At 44.3% G+C, this 15,758-nt stretch overlaps 1 protein-coding gene across 2 annotated transcripts in view; it reads left to right on the top strand.

The window, feature by feature from the left end:
* Positions 1-15,758, top strand: part of Pskh1 (protein serine kinase H1) — a 35,623-nt gene that overhangs the window by 8,671 nt on the left and 11,194 nt on the right. Inside the window, exon 2 of one of the 2 annotated variants that reach the window (XM_048792628.1) lies at positions 5,000-6,145. In XM_048792628.1, the coding sequence (XP_048648585.1) occupies positions 5,070-6,145 (1,076 nt within the window). In that variant the 5' untranslated portion in view covers positions 5,000-5,069. The remainder of the gene's footprint in view (positions 1-4,999; positions 6,146-15,758) is intronic. The other variant, XM_015496184.2, reaches the window with a different exon arrangement.

Here is a 15,758-nt window from a genome sequence, read left to right as displayed (position 1 = left end):
ATCCAGCCTAAACAACTTAGTGAAGCCCTAAGCAACTTGGAGAGACCCTGTCTCTAAATAAAATATAAAAAAGGGCTGGAGAGGGGCTGGAGTTGTGGCTCAGTGGTAGAGTGCTCGCCTAGCTAGCATGCATGAGGCACTGGGTTTGATCCTCAGCACCACATAAAAATAAAATAAAGATATGGGCTGGGGATGTGGCTCAAGCGGTAGCGCGCTCACCTAGCATGCGTGCGGCCCAGGTTCGATCCTCAGCACCACATACAAACGAAGATGTTGTGTCCACCAAAAACTAAAAAATAAATATTAAAATTAAAAAAAAAATAAAGATATAGTGTCCACCTAAAACTAAAACTAAAGAAAAAAAAAAAGAGCTAGGGAATGTGGCTCAGTGGTTAAATGCCCCTGGAGGGGAGGCTGGTAGTTGAAGTTATAGAGCAGATTCTAGAGAGTCAGGTACTTTCTGCAAGATGTGTTAGGGTTGGTGTTGGTGACTTGTTATAACTGGTGTAGTGAAACCCTCCTAGAAGTTTTCTTGAGGTTTCTTTAATCATTCTGCCAACCCCTACACCTACCTTGGTCACATACACAAGACAGCTGGGAGGAGGAAAAAGGCTTTGCCTCTTTTCTAGGAGTTTTACCAGCCACCACCCTTATCCCCATGTCTGCATTTTCACTTAACCTGTATGGGAAGAGAAGTTAACAGATGTGATTGGAGCGTAGTGATTGGAGCATAGAGCAGCTATGGTCCCCTGGAGGCTATTACATGTGTCCCTCAGTCCTCAGAGCTAGCACTTTATCCTCTATTTTTAGTCTGTAGTTGGGACAGTGGAGTGTTAGCAGCAGTCCCACCTTTGAAGCATTTCTAATTGGAATGAATGTGGCTCTCTTACTGCTGATTTTAGTCCCTGTGCAGACTTCGTTTAAAGTGAAGTCAGGACTTTTATTTAATAAACCTTAGTTTTTCTTATCAGGACCAGACTAAGTGTGCACATTTAAATAAAAAGAGTCAGTGTATGTCTTCAGACAGCTATTTATTTGTGAATCTAGGACTCTGTTTCCTAACGAGAAAGAAGTAACACCTGAGTGGCTGTGCTAGGTCATCCATGCAATCTGTCTTCCTTCTCCATGATGGTCGATATTGCTTACAGAGTGGTCTTGGGGATCAGGCGCCTATGTTCTGCCTCAGGAATATTGGCCCAAGAGCTGGTCTTTGCCTGAGCTTTCAGCTTTTACTGTGTTGAGATACTGTGTTTTCCTGAAGGAAGAGATGAGTATGCAGAATTCCAAAGTCCATAGTTCTAGTCTTTGATGTCTGTGAAAAGGAATCTTTTTCTTTCTTTTTTCTCTTTTTCTTCCTTCCTTCCTTTCTTCCTCCCTCCCTTCCTTCCTTTCTTTCGTATTAACCACTGAGCCACATCCTGAGTTCTTTTTAATATTTTATTTAGAAACAGGATCTCACTGAGTTGCTTAGGGCCTTGCTAAGTTGCTGAGGCTGGCTTTGAATGCATGATCCTCCTTCCTCAGCCTCCTGAGCTGCTGGGATTACAGGCATCTGCCACCATGCCCAGATGAAAAGGAACCTCTTTCTGAATGCCTTTGTTTAAACATTGTTTCCTAAATTGCCATGGGAATCCATGTGGGACCTCCAAGGCATTAGGGTAAGAGTTGTAGCAAATCCTGAAGCACTTGTGTTGGTAGAGGACTAGTTCCCTTTTATGTGAGGAAAGATAAAACTTCATTCTGAATTGTAGTGACACAGTGATTAAAACCTGAACCCTTAGCCAGGTGTGGTGCATTATGCCTATAATCTAGCTTTTTGAGAGGCTAAGGTAGGAGGATCTCAAGTTGGAGGCCAGTCAGGGCAACCTAACGGGACCCTGTCTTAAAATAAAGGGCTGAGAATGTAGTTAGTGGTAGAGTGCTTGCCTACCATGCGCAAGACCCTGGGTTCAGTCTCCAGTACTCGGGGTAGAACCCAGACCCTTAATCTGTGGTCTCCAAATTTTTCTTTTTTATCTTATGGATTTGCCATCAAAGTTTTGGGTATGTTTCAGTGATGAGTTTGTTCCCTGAAAGAGTTGGCCATATTGGCCAGTACAAGCCTCATCACCTGGAATTTAGGCCCTTTGATTCACTGTAATCTGATGACTATTAGGGGTTCTCTATATCTCTCAATGTGCCACGGTAAAACCTGCAAGGGGCTTCCTGTGCTGCCTTGGGTGGAATCATTTGCCATTTTCACAATCGGGTAAGGAGATGTAGCTATTTCTTCTTGGCCCCAAGTACTACTCTTGGGGAGTCACAGAGTCTCTGACCAGCTCTCTTTAGGCATCAGATTCTACATCCAGTAACCTACAGTAAGTGTCACATGGACGTTTCACATGCACTGCAGCACAGCCAAGACTGAACTCTTCCCATTGCTTCCTAAACTGTGCCTTCTGCTGCACTCCTGACCCTTTGCCCAGGCACCAAGCAAAGAACTGGAGTGCTGCCCTTAATCTTTCCTCTTACCCCTTAGATCACCTCCAGCCTATCATTGGTGCTACTGACATCTCCCAATTTTACCCCTTTCAGGCACAGGGTGTAGAAAGGGGGTAGAAACAGACAGCTGTTACCAGAATGCCTTGGAGGTGTCACATGGATTCACATGGCAACTCAGGACACACTGTCACTGACCATTTTAGTCCACTTTGAGCCTCCTCTAGTTTAACTCATACTTCTTTCTAAACACAGATCAGATCACTTCTCTTTTCTGTTACCATTACTTCTTCTGCATTACTTTTCAGGAAAGCCCAGTCCTCAAGCCCAGTCTTCAATAGAACTCGTGATGCCTTTCATAATTTGGTTCCTGCTTCCAAAATCTTCAGCCCCCAACCTTGGCTTTGTCCCACTAAACTGCCCATTACCAGGCTTATTCTGGGATTCTGGGCCTTAGAATGTGTTATTCTCTGCCTAAGTCACCATTCCCACCTGTGCTTACTTGACTCATTTTGATTGAAAATTCGGAGTTGGGGTGGGGTCACCTCCTTCTAAAGGCTTCCCTAATCCCTGTCTTGCTCTCTATGTGTCTACTGTTGTTTCTCAAGCTTAATACCCTGCTTTATTGAAATTATCTGTTTTTATGTTTTTTCTTTACTTAGACTATGAGTTTGATGACCATGTCTTACTTGACTTTTTTTTTTTTTTTGGTGAGTGTTAAAATATAGCCTACGTTGGATCTTTGTTTATTCATTTCTGTATTCCTAACATTTTATAGATGTTCAGTAAATGTTTGATATGAATTGACCATTTCACTCCCAATTCTGTATAGCCATAATTAGGAAACTCTTAGCTCTTTTCAAACCATGGGGCCCTCAGATAGACCTAGAAAAGGGCAGTCTAGGTAGAAAGGTGGAGACTTCTGGAAAGCAGTAACTTCATTATTTTTACAAGGTATCAAGGAAACATGGTATCCTGATCTACAGCTGAAATCACATCTGGATCAATGTGCTGATGTTCTTTCTGAGATCAAGGCCCTCCCTGTCCCTGTGTGTTTTTTTTGGTGGTACTGGAGACTAAACTCAGGGATGCTTTACCACTGAGCTACATCTCCAGCCCTTTTAATTAATTTATTTATTTTTAAATTTAAATTTTATTTTATTTAAAAAATATTATCTAGTTGTTGTTGTATCTTTATTTATATTTATTTATATATGGTGCTGAGGATCGAATCCAGTGCCTCACACATGCTAGGAAGCGCTCTGCCACTGAGCCATACAACCTCAGCCCCCCATTTTTACTTTTTGAGACAAGTTCCTGCTAAGTTAGCAAGGCTAGCCTCAAACTTGTGATCCTACTGCCTCAGCCTCACAAGTTGCTGGATTTATGTGTGTGTAGCCAGACTAGTTTTGCAACTACCTGGTGGTACTGTGCTGAGGTTTGTGGTCCTAAGTTTTCTGGGATGGGTTCTAGTCAGCTTTGGGCCTCATGTGGATGTCAGCCACGTAGTAAGCTGGGGAAGTGAGAGACCCTAGGACAGAGTATTCAACTGCCTGAGAGAAGTTTGTACATTAGCAAAACTGTGGAAATCATCCAGGAAAGAGTGAGGCTAGGGCAGAGGCCTAGGGAAGTGGTTTGTTGTTTGTTGTGGGGGAAAATCAACCCTTGCAGGAGGCCTTGAGGACTGGAAACACTGTCCAGGAGGGAGGCCTTGGAGAAAGAGCTTTCTGAGCCCTGATGGCTGAAAACCCCTGTTTCAGAAAAGATGGGTCAGAATAATAAGAGGAGTGATTTTAACATTTAAGAAATATGGGACTTCAACAAGAAAGGACCCAGGCAGAGTAGAGAGGAGGGTGGGGCTGTGACAGCTGATCCTATTGCATACTCCTACCCATTCTGAGGCTTAAAGAATAGCATGAGACTGAGACCCAAGGAGACTAGGTCAAAGTTATGGAGCTAAGACCCAGTCTTTCATCTAGACTCTATACTGAGCCTTCTACTCCAAGTGTTCAGGGGCCAAAACCATCTTCCCTTCCAGGGAAACATATTAGAGTCAGATTTTCTTTTCTATATTTAACCCAGAGATGCTTTACCACTGAGTCACATGTCCATCCCTTTAAAAAAATGTTTTGGTTTTTTAAATTTTTTTTTTAGTTGTGGACAGATATAACACCTGTATTTTATTTATTTATTTAATATGGTGCTGAGGATCAAACCCAGTGCCTCACACATGCTAAGCAAGTGCCCTACCACTGAGCCACAACCCCAATGCACATCTCCATCCTCTTTTTTAAATTTTGAGACAGGGTCTTGCTGAGTTGCTGTGGCTAGCCTTGAACTTGCAATACGTCTGCCTCAGTCCCCGGAGTTGCTGGGTTTATAGGTATGCACTACTGTGCCTGGCTTAGGTTTTCAGTCTTAATCAGACTACATGTATCAGGGGTTGGGGGCGTGAAGATGGCAGCATCCTTTCAGAGATGTCTCTGGTAATGCTGATTTGCCCTCTCTTCTGTCTGCGTAGGTGTAGACGGGGCACTGCCTGCAGAGCAGGTCCTGCCAGCCTCGCTGGAGAGGATGCCCCCGTGTCCGTGATGGGCTGTGGGACAAGCAAGGTTCTTCCTGAGCCGCCCAAGGATGTCCAGCTGGATCTGGTCAAGAAGGTGGAGCCCTTCAGTGGCACTAAGAGTGATGTATACAAGCATTTCATCACAGAGGTGGACAGTGTTGGCCCTCTCAAAGCTGGGTTCCCAGCTGCTAATCAGTATGCAAACTCCTATTCTGGTGCCCCCACTACTGGCCACACAGAGCCTCCCTCAGAACCACCACGCAGGGCCAGGGTGGCAAAGTACAGGGCCAAGTTTGACCCACGTGTTACAGCTAAGTACGACATCAAAGCCCTCATTGGCCGAGGCAGCTTTAGTCGAGTGGTACGTGTGGAGCACCGGGCAACCCGGCAACCATATGCCATCAAGATGATAGAGACCAAGTACCGAGAAGGGCGGGAGGTGTGTGAATCAGAGCTGCGTGTGCTGCGCCGGGTGCGCCATGCCAACATCATTCAGCTGGTGGAGGTGTTTGAAACGCAAGAGCGAGTGTACATGGTAATGGAGCTGGCCACTGGTGGTGAGCTGTTCGACCGCATCATTGCCAAGGGTTCCTTCACTGAGCGGGATGCTACGAGGGTGCTGCAGATGGTGCTGGATGGTGTTCGATACCTGCATGCCCTGGGCATCACACACCGAGACCTCAAGCCTGAAAATTTGCTCTACTACCATCCAGGCACTGATTCCAAGATCATCATCACTGACTTTGGCCTGGCCAGTGCCCGCAAGAAGGGCGATGACTGCCTGATGAAGACCACCTGTGGCACGCCTGAGTACATTGCTCCTGAGGTCCTCGTCCGCAAGCCATACACCAACTCTGTGGACATGTGGGCACTGGGTGTCATTGCCTACATCCTGCTCAGTGGTACCATGCCCTTTGAGGATGACAACCGCACCCGGCTATACCGGCAGATCCTCAGGGGCAAGTACAGTTATTTGGGGGAGGTGAGTCTGTCTTGCCCCTGTCCCAGGGATGTTGAGGAGGCCCTTGATGGGGGATATAACCTTCTCGGTCTAAGGACCCATGTTCAGGAGACGCATGCAAGTAATGTAAAAATAACAAGGTGAGATTAGCAGAATGTCTTAGTGTGGGTTCCCCAAAAGTGAGCCCAGAGGCAAGGACTTGGGAGCAGATAATTTATGTGGGAGGTGATTCCAGTCACCACAAGTGAAGGAATGGGGGAACTAAGGCAAGAAAGAGAGAAAACCAATAATGAGTACAGTAAGAAATGGGCTGCTGAAACTCAGTCCCATTAGGGACTTTGTAAATATCATGTAAACATGCTTTATAATTGTACTGCTGAGCCAGGTGCAGTAGTCCCAGTGATTGAGGAAGCTGAGACAGGATAATCAAAAGTTCCAGGACAGCCTGGACAACTTAGTGAGACCTTGTTTTTGAAAGAAAAGAACTGGGTGCTAGGGTTGTGGCTCAATGGTAGAGCACTTGCCTAGCATGTGTGAGGCACTAGGTTCAATTCTCAGCACCACATTAAAAAAATAAATAAATAAGCAAATAAAATAAAGGCATTGTGTCCATCTATAACTAATAAAAATATTAAAAAAAAAGAAAAGAAAAGGACTGGGGATGTAGTTTATTGGTAAAGCACCCCTGAGTTCAATCCTGGTACCACAAAAATAAATGAATAAATTAATTTTAAAAAATAAATTTGAGGGGCTGTGGCTCAGCGATAGAGCGCTCGCCTAGCATGGGTGAGGCCCTGGATTTGATCCGCAGCACCACATAAAAATAAATAAATGAAGATATTGTGCCTAACTACAACTAAAACAAATAAATAAAAAATTAAAAAAATAAATTTAAAAAGGGCTGGGGATGTATCTCAGTGGTACAGCACCCCTGAGTTCAATCTCCAGTACCACCAAAACAAAACAAACTGTTAAAGGGTACTAAGTTAATTAATTAATTTATTTATATATATATATATATATATATATATATATTATGAAACATTGGTATTGAAGAAAATACAAGTTTAATTATGGCTATCAGAATTACTTTTAATCAATGTGGAGACAGAAACCTTTAAAAGTATTTTAACATTAGCTGATTTGACAAAAAGTTATAACTTTTACACAAACACATTGTATTATGTATCACCTGGGTACTGTGCATATATGTGGATCTTTTAAAAGTATCTAGAAACCCTTATACTTAGGGGTTTGGCATTGAAGGAATATTTTGGTTGGGATATTTGTTTCTTTTAGAAAAATAAAATTATTAAATAAAGCAGATTTGAAGATCTCATTGAATTGAAAGGAAATGCAGAGGAAACATAAACTACAGGTGTGTGAGCTATGTTAGCATTGTTTCACTGTGACAAAATACCTAAGAAAATCAACTTAAAGGAAAAAAAAAGGTTTATTTTGACTCACTGTTTCAGAGGTTTCAGTGCTTGATCACTTAGCTCCACTACTTTGGGCCTATGGCAAGGTCAAACATCATAGCAGTGGGGTGTTGGGGAACAAAGGCTCACTTTATTGAAGAAAGGAAGCACAGAGAGATAAAGAAAGATGCCAGAGTCCCAGTACAACCTTCTATGGCATGCTCCAAGTGACTTACTATAACTACTTTCTCCATGTTCTGCACAGTAAAGTGCTTTCCACCTCAATATAATCCATTAAGCTATAAATCCATAAGCAGGTTAATCCATCAAGAAGGTCAGAACCCTCACTATCCAATGAACTCCCAAATGCTTTACCTGTAAACACTGCTGCCCTGGATACCAACACTTAAAAGATGAATTTGGGTGGAGGGGAACATTTCAAATCCAAACCATTACAACTGGATAAGTTTGGTTCAGTGACTAAATGAAGTTACAAAGACCTGCTTTCTTCTTTTTTTCTGCTTTCAGACATCAAAGTCATTGTCAGGTAGGTTCCCCCTTGTGATTACTAAAAGAATAGGACCTCCTCATGCTACTCCTTTTTCATGTTCTCTGGAGAAGAGAAATAGGTCATTTCTAAGACCCTTATAAAAGGTCTTTTATAAATGGAGGAATCGTCTTCCCCATAAGCCTTCACCAAATGTCTTTCCTCATATGTTGCCCTTAATTAGGTCATTTGCATGGTCCTGAATAAATCCTTATGCTGATTGGCCCACCACCATGGTAAGAAGGATAGAATTACTCTGAAGGGCTTAGATTCTGACTTCGGTACTGACATAAGTGCTCCAAGCTTTAGTGCAGTTGAGGGAGTGGAATATCTGTAATGGAGTCAATCACAATGCTAGCTAGAAACTGGCTTGAGTGTTGACCCTATGCCAGAAAGTTGTCAAGGACTCACAATTCTTTAATATCTGAAGTCAGTATAAAACTGGATGTCTGTCAAAATGCTATGCTTTGTTTTCCTAAAGGTAGTTACATGAATTTAAAGAACATGCTTGCTGAACATGGAAGCTTACATTATTCTGGCTTTCCCAGAAAACTAGAATCTATTTCAGAGAGAGGAATTCCACAGTGCTCTGACTTAGCTCCATAATTATACCCTAATATGATAATGATAGACACAGGGAAGTATTTCCAGAGTTTTGAGTGTGCTTCAGGGGTCTCAGTTAGAAATGAAATCATGGANACTAGAACTATGGACTTTGGAATTCTGCATACTCATCTCTTCCTTCAGGAAAACACAGTATCTCAACACAGTAAAAGCTGAAAGCTCAGGCAAAGACCAGCTCTTGGGCCAATATTCCTGAGGCAGAACATAGGCGCCTGATCCCCAAGACCACTCTGTAAGCAATATCGACCATCATGGAGAAGGAAGACAGATTGCATGGATGACCTAGCACAGCCACTCAGGTGTTACTTCTTTCTCGTTAGGAAACAGAGTCCTAGATTCACAAATAAATAGCTGTCTGAAGACATACACTGACTCTTTTTATTTAAATGTGCACACTTAGTCTGGTCCTGATAAGAAAAACTAAGGTTTATTAAATAAAAGTCCTGACTTCACTTTAAACGAAGTCTGCACAGGGACTAAAATCAGCAGTAAGAGAGCCACATTCATTCCAATTAGAAATGCTTCAAAGGTGGGACTGCTGCTAACACTCCACTGTCCCAACTACAGACTAAAAATAGAGGATAAAGTGCTAGCTCTGAGGACTGAGGTTGTAGCTCAGTGGTAGGGCGCTTGCCTCGCATGTGTGAGGCACTGGATTCGATCCACAGCACCTTATAAAACAAATAAATAATGATAAAAAAACAAAAAGATTTTCAAATCCAGGTCACATATTAAATAGTATCTGTATACCAGCAAACATTAACCTGTGGCCCATATTCAACCAGCAGGCCATCAGTTTGTGTTTTTGGATCCATTGATATTTCTCATCTCTGCAAAAATATCAGGTTTCAGCACTGCTAGTTGCCAAAGAAAGGTATGGAGAAAGAGCTGGCGAATCCTTAGAAAGATGCTAACTGGGTAGATGACAAAGCTGACTGCAGGGAACTGTAAGCACCTTTTAGATAATGGTGTACTTAGGGAAGCCATAAGGAAAAGAATTGTGATGGCTTTGGTGAGCTGAGTTTTGTGCATCAACTGGACACTAAGGATACTGCCATGGCTATTCCCCACTGAGTGTTCCCTTCAGGCCTGGGCTTGCCAAGATGCTGTCTGTGTCTTTTATGTAAACTGTATGGATGGGAAGTATCTTTGGGAGAAGCTTCCTTGTGCAGTCCAGCTTTCCTCACAGGGGTTTGGGCCAGGACCTCTTTCTTGCTTCCAAGAGCTAGCCTAGATCAATGTTTCCTGCAGGAATCACCCAATAGCCCCATGTTACCAACTTAAGTATTTGAGATTCTTCATCACTTTCCTGTCAGCTTCTAGATGTGGTTATGGACTTAGTTCCCTTCAGGGTTAGGTGGATCTCCAGGTTATAGGTCTCACAGGTGGTACAAGTTAGAAAGGAAAGCCTTCCTCTTCATGCCAGCTATAGTGCAGACATAGTTCTAGAAGAGGGGTAGAGGCAGTAAGGCCAGTGGTAACTGTTTATACTACAACTGTGATCTATAGGCTCTGGAGTGAAGGAGTAGATCACTTGGTGCTTTCCACAATGTGGTCAGGTCTGGCCCACTGTCATTCTCAGATGTTAAGTAGATGGGCATGTTTTGCAGAAAATTTGACTCTCATATACCTACTGTGCTGGGCAGTAAATGAGACCATACTGGTATTGAGCAAGAGCTTAGGGTGCTGGAGAATTGTAGCTTACTACTCAGTTAAAATCCAGGAGTGACTGGGCATGGTGGCACATGCCTGTAATCGCAGTAGCTTGGGAGGCTGAGGCAGAATTTCAAGTTCAAAGCCAGCCTTAGCAACTTGGTGAAACTCTCAGCAACTTAGTGAGTCCCTGTCTTAAAATAAAAAGGGCTGGGGATGTGGCTCAGTGGTTAAGCACCCCTAGGTTCAATCCCTGCCTGGTACCAAACAAACAAACAAACAAAAAAGCCATGAGTGCCTCACAATGTACTGTCTCACTTGGGAACCATTCCAGTATAATTAGATTTGGTTCCAGGCCCAGTTCAAACTTTGGTTCTTCAGGGCAGATATTGGCTTGGGGTATTTATGGAAGGGACTGGGAAGAAGCTCAGGTGGTATCAGGGGCACAATTTGGGGATTAGTGCCTTAATGCACACAGTTGTCTCCCCTCAGTAGTGCTAATATCCTAATGTTTACTTGGTCCTCAAATAGGATTGGTCATCAGGGTGGCCCAATCCTGCAGGTATATACCGATGGTCAGAGTCTCTCCCAGTTTCCTGGGACAGAACTGTAGAAGTTTGGCAAGGTATCACCAGCAGGTACTTGAAGTTGGTTCTGCCTCTGCTTCTGAGGAAGACATTTGGCTGTGAAGTGAGTGACTGGAAGGGATGATTACAGTCATATCTATCCTCATCTCCATGTATAAAAGTGAAGAGAAACCAGGGCTCAGCCGAGGAGAGGTAGAGGCCAGAGCTTCTCACACTTTTTTTGATTTTGTTTTGTGGGGGTAGGAGGAGGAGGTACTGGGGAAAGAACCCTTCAAACACTTCAGTGTCCATGCAAATCCCCTTAATTCTTATTAAAAATGTAGGTTCTGATTCAGTAAGTCTGGGTGAGGCCTGAGAGTCTCCACTTCTGTCAAGCACCCTGCTGGTGTTGGTGCTGCTGGCTTATAGACCATGCTTTGAGGAGCAAGTGTTTGGGCAGATGCCATAGAATGGGCTGGGTTGCCAGGCATAGTGGCACGTGTCTACAATCCCAGCTACTCAGGAGGCTGAAGTAGGAGGATTATAAGTTCAAGGCCAGTCTCAGCAATTTAGTGAGGCCCTCAGCAATTTAGCAAGACCCTGTCTCAAAGTAAAAATAAAAAAAAAAATAATAAAATGTGCTGGAAATGTGGCTTAGTGGTAGAATGCCCCTGAGTTTAATACCCAGTACCACAGAGAAAGAAAAGGGACTGGGTGGTCAGGAACAACTGTGGAGCAAGTGGAACATGAATTTTGGAGGATGCACAAAAGTACAGGAGGGAGACAAGAGGAAACAGACTTGTGGGCAATGGCCTAAGAAGCAGGTTCATTTGGAGTCAGACAGAAGATACTGGAGGGGAACTCAGGAAGTTCAGCTGTCTGTGTAGGAGGCCTTGGAGAACCACCTGAGGTTGTAGTTGAAACTGAAATTTTAATATCCTTGAGTGCCTAAAGGTTGAGAGGCTGGTTGTATTCTAGAAGCTCTAGTCTCTTGGAACTCTGCATGGTGCCAGGCTGTTGAGGGGTCCAGCTGACAAAGGGGTACCAAGCTTAACTAGAGGAGGGAGGGAGAGAGGGAGACAAAGATGGAATGTTTCCCAAGAGCTGCTGACAGAGGAAAGATGGTTATGAAAAATCTGTAGGTTTTCCCAAGATTTCCTGATTCTGGCAATTATTGATCAGGCATTTTATCTAATTGGAGCTTGCAAGTTATGCTAACTCAGTATTGATTATCTGAGGGTGAAGGAATGACAAATGGGATAGTGAATGAACTCAGGCTTCCTGCTCTTGCTGGAGCCAAAAGAGTGGGTCCTAAGAGTCTGCTTCCTATTGTTCTGGAGTAATGGAGTATGACTCTGGAACTCCCAGTGTGAGGGTTGGGGAACTTCCCAGTCTTTGCTGTCACTACCTTTTTTTTTTTTTTTTTTTTTAATATTTATATTTTAGTTTTCGGTGGACACAGCATCTTTATTTTATTTGTATGTGGTGCTGAGGATCGAACCCAGCGTCCCGCGCATGCCAGGCGAGCGCGCTACCGCTTGAGCCATATCCCCAGCCCTGTCACTACCTTTTTACCGAAAGCTAAAAGCATCATTTTCTAGTGATGGAGTCAAATTCCCGGCGGGTCCTGGTAGCATTTGTCTGCCACCTGGAGCTTGGCTGACCCCATGAACAGATTCTACCACTCTCTGTGAAGAGCTCTGGCTTTGGAGAGATTTCTGTGGGTGTTTCCAGGGGGAGGTGGCCTCATCAGTAAATCAGATTCTCAGCACTGGAAATCAATCTGTCTTTTTGTCCTACTGGTCACACACCTGGGAAAAATGCAAGAGGCATGAAGACCCGTTCCCCATGGAGTTAGAGATTGTCTGGGGAGAGAGAACTAGAATGGGAAATAGCCACAGGACAAGCCTCATTGGCAGGCACATGCCAGTACAGTCTTGGCATAGAGCCACTGGATCTGGATAGTCTGGAACATGGACTGTGAGACTCAGGTCAAGTGACTGGGCCCTATTCCCTCACTCCAGTCATCTGTCTTATACTATGTGGTAGGCATTTGCCCTCATGAAGTCCATCTAAGTGAGTAGGGCCCTGCCAGAGAAACCTGTCTGGTTGTTGAGGGGAGGTTGCAAGCAAAGGACTTCCCACTCTGAGCTCAGCAAAGTGTAGAAGGTTGTATTTCCCCACTAAGGAATAGGTTCTATAGAACTTGGTACCTTTGTAGGACACTTTTCCTATCTCCTGCCCCTTTATGTTGGTTTCTTCTGTACATAAACCCCTGTCTGATATGCTTATTCCTTGCATGTTCTGACTGTGCAGCTTCTGTCAGGCTCATGGACTTGAATAGAAGACTTCCTGCAGGAGGTAGGCTCAGACAAGGGGACATTGCTGACTGAGTTTCAGAGTAAGCTAGAGATTGTTTGGGGGTATTGGAAAAGAAGTGGAAAAAGCTGGGGGGCAAGCCTGGTGCTTCTTGTGGGAGCCCTATAATGCTGGGAGGAGTCCTGGTTCTTGACAATGAAGGAGAAACACAGAAGAAAGTGTGGAAGACAAGCAGGATGCCTCACTGGCGGCTGTTGGGATGATCCCAGCCTGGCTCCCGGGCATTTTGAGGCAGATCAGGGATTCCATGGAGTGGACTCCACATGGTTAAGAAAAGAAGGAGTAGCTGGACATGATAGTGCATACCTGTAATCCCAGCAACTTGGGAAGCTGAGGCAGGAGGATTGCAAGTTTGAAGCCAGCTTCAGGAACTTAGTAAGACCCTGTCTCAAAATAAAAAAAAAAATTAAGAAGAGCTGAGGATCTAGCTCAGTAATGTTCCTGGGTGCAATCCCTAGTACCAAAAAGAAAGAAAGAAAGAAGAAGGAGTATGGGGCAGAAGCATCAGCTTGTGAGGGTGGATTTGGAGAGGATTCCAGCATGCCATCTATAAGGGTCCCACCTTGACATACCTGGTGGGGCACAATGGTGGTGAGGCCCTATGATCCTGACATTTCAGATACTCCAGCCCAAAGCTGAGGTCCAAGTTGTACCCCACTTGCACACATCATAGGCCCAACATATTTGCTGCATTCACAATTCACAGTGAGTTTTTGATCACATTGTTCTATCTGCTCCCAGTGTCATCCTTAGAAATTTGATTAGCTCTAAAAGATCCAATTCAAAGTTTGCTTCCTTTAGGAATAAAGCTGAACACTGCTGTTTGTGTTGTGCTTGCTGAGCACCAGCCATGGGACTGGATGTGCTGCAACCAACATTTCTAATCTTCACAACAGTCTCTCCAGATGCTATGATTCCCCCATTTTACAGCTGAAAAAACTGAGGCTGGTAAGGTTAAGTACCTTGCTGGTGGTCTTAAAGCTAGAGGATGGCAGGATTTGAATCCTAGTCAGCTTGGCTTCAGTGTTCTTGACCTTTGCCCCACTGTAGCCTGTTTTCCCTGAGACAGCTGCCTTAGTATGTGCTAGGGTCTTGGCTTCAGTGCTTTCTCTGGTCTGTGGACATACCTCTCCTTCCTATGAGGCCCTTGAGGAATAGTATGTGTATCAGTAACATATGCTCTCCACTGTTCAGGGTTAGCACATGACAGGTACCTGTTTGAGTATTTGCTGGGTTAAACTGGAACATTTATAAGTGATAACTGGTTATAAATGTGGGAGGGGAGGGTTCTTTGTTCTGCCTTCTCTTAAGGAAAACACCAGTTGTTGATGATGCCCTAGAAAAGGTCCCAAATGTGATTGCTGGTAGGCAGATGGGGTTGCTCATCAGTAGGGAGTACTTTCTTCTGGGAACTGGTCTCTTGGACATATTAGAGATTCCAATGGCATTGTACTTAGGGGAATGCTGGCCAGAGATACTTGTGCCCACAGGTGGAAGGATTTGAAGGCCTCAGGACTCTGTGTGCCCTTCACTTACTAGTGTAAATTCAAGACTCTTAAAGAGTCAGGAATGCAGAAAGAGATCACTTTGAGAGCAGAAATCTGAGTTTTCATTCAATGCCCAAAGGTGCTAGAGTGGAGAGGGAATATTGGATGTGGTAAAGACACATATTACTAAATGTGAGGAAGACCTGTGTAGGGTTGAGAGCAGTCTGAAGACATACAGAGCCACCTTGAGAGGTGAGCTTCCTGTTGCAGGAGGCCCCAGAAGCTTGGAGGAGCTGTTTCCAAAGGAGTAACACAGAAGATGAGTCACCACTTGTAGATTCATACTGGAAGACTGTTAGGGTCCTCTCACACAAAACTGTGTACTTCACTTGACATGAAATGTGACATCCTTGGCCTGATGTCATTGCTTTTGTCAAGTGTTCTATTTCTAGAGGCAGGATGCATGAAGAGGCTCTTGGAGGTTTGATGGCAGAGTGATGCCATCAGCAGCTCTGCTGTCTGTTGCTTTTAGCAGCCTGAATTGACACCCTCCTCTGCTTGGGCAGGCTCTGAGCTGTGGGTGAGTCCAGGTGACTACACCAGGAATAGGTGGGTTTGGGCACAACTTTTACAGAGTTTTGTTCAGGAGAGTGAGTGTTGCTGAGCAGGTGACAAGGTTGGTGGGAGAGGAAGCCCACTCTGCCACTATCTGGAGGATAAAGGGATGGGAGGTGGCCTTCCAGGGTGGGATCTCTGGGCTGCAGCCTGGCTATCCATTCCCTTAGAGTTGAAGGGTACTTGAGGGACAGTAAGTTGGGTTACCACCATTAATTCTGATTGTCCTGTCCTGCAGTAGGATGAGTGCCTGAGGCCAGAGCTGATATTTACATTTCCCATCTCAGCTCTTTCCTGACCCCTCTGTTAACCTTACTCTTCCCTACTTTTTATTTCTTTTTAAGAGACAGGATATGTTGCCCCCAACTCCTGGGCTCAAGTGATCTTCCTGTCTTAGCCTCCCAAATAGCTAGATTCCCTCCTCCCCCTCCTCCTCCTCCTCCTCCTCCTCCTCCTCCTTTTCT

The sequence above is a fragment of the Marmota marmota genome, unplaced genomic scaffold, assembly GCF_001458135.2.
Source record: "Marmota marmota marmota unplaced genomic scaffold, marMar, whole genome shotgun sequence".
NCBI lineage: Eukaryota > Metazoa > Chordata > Mammalia > Rodentia > Sciuridae > Marmota > Marmota marmota.
This window is presented reverse-complemented; position numbering and strand designations above follow the sequence as displayed.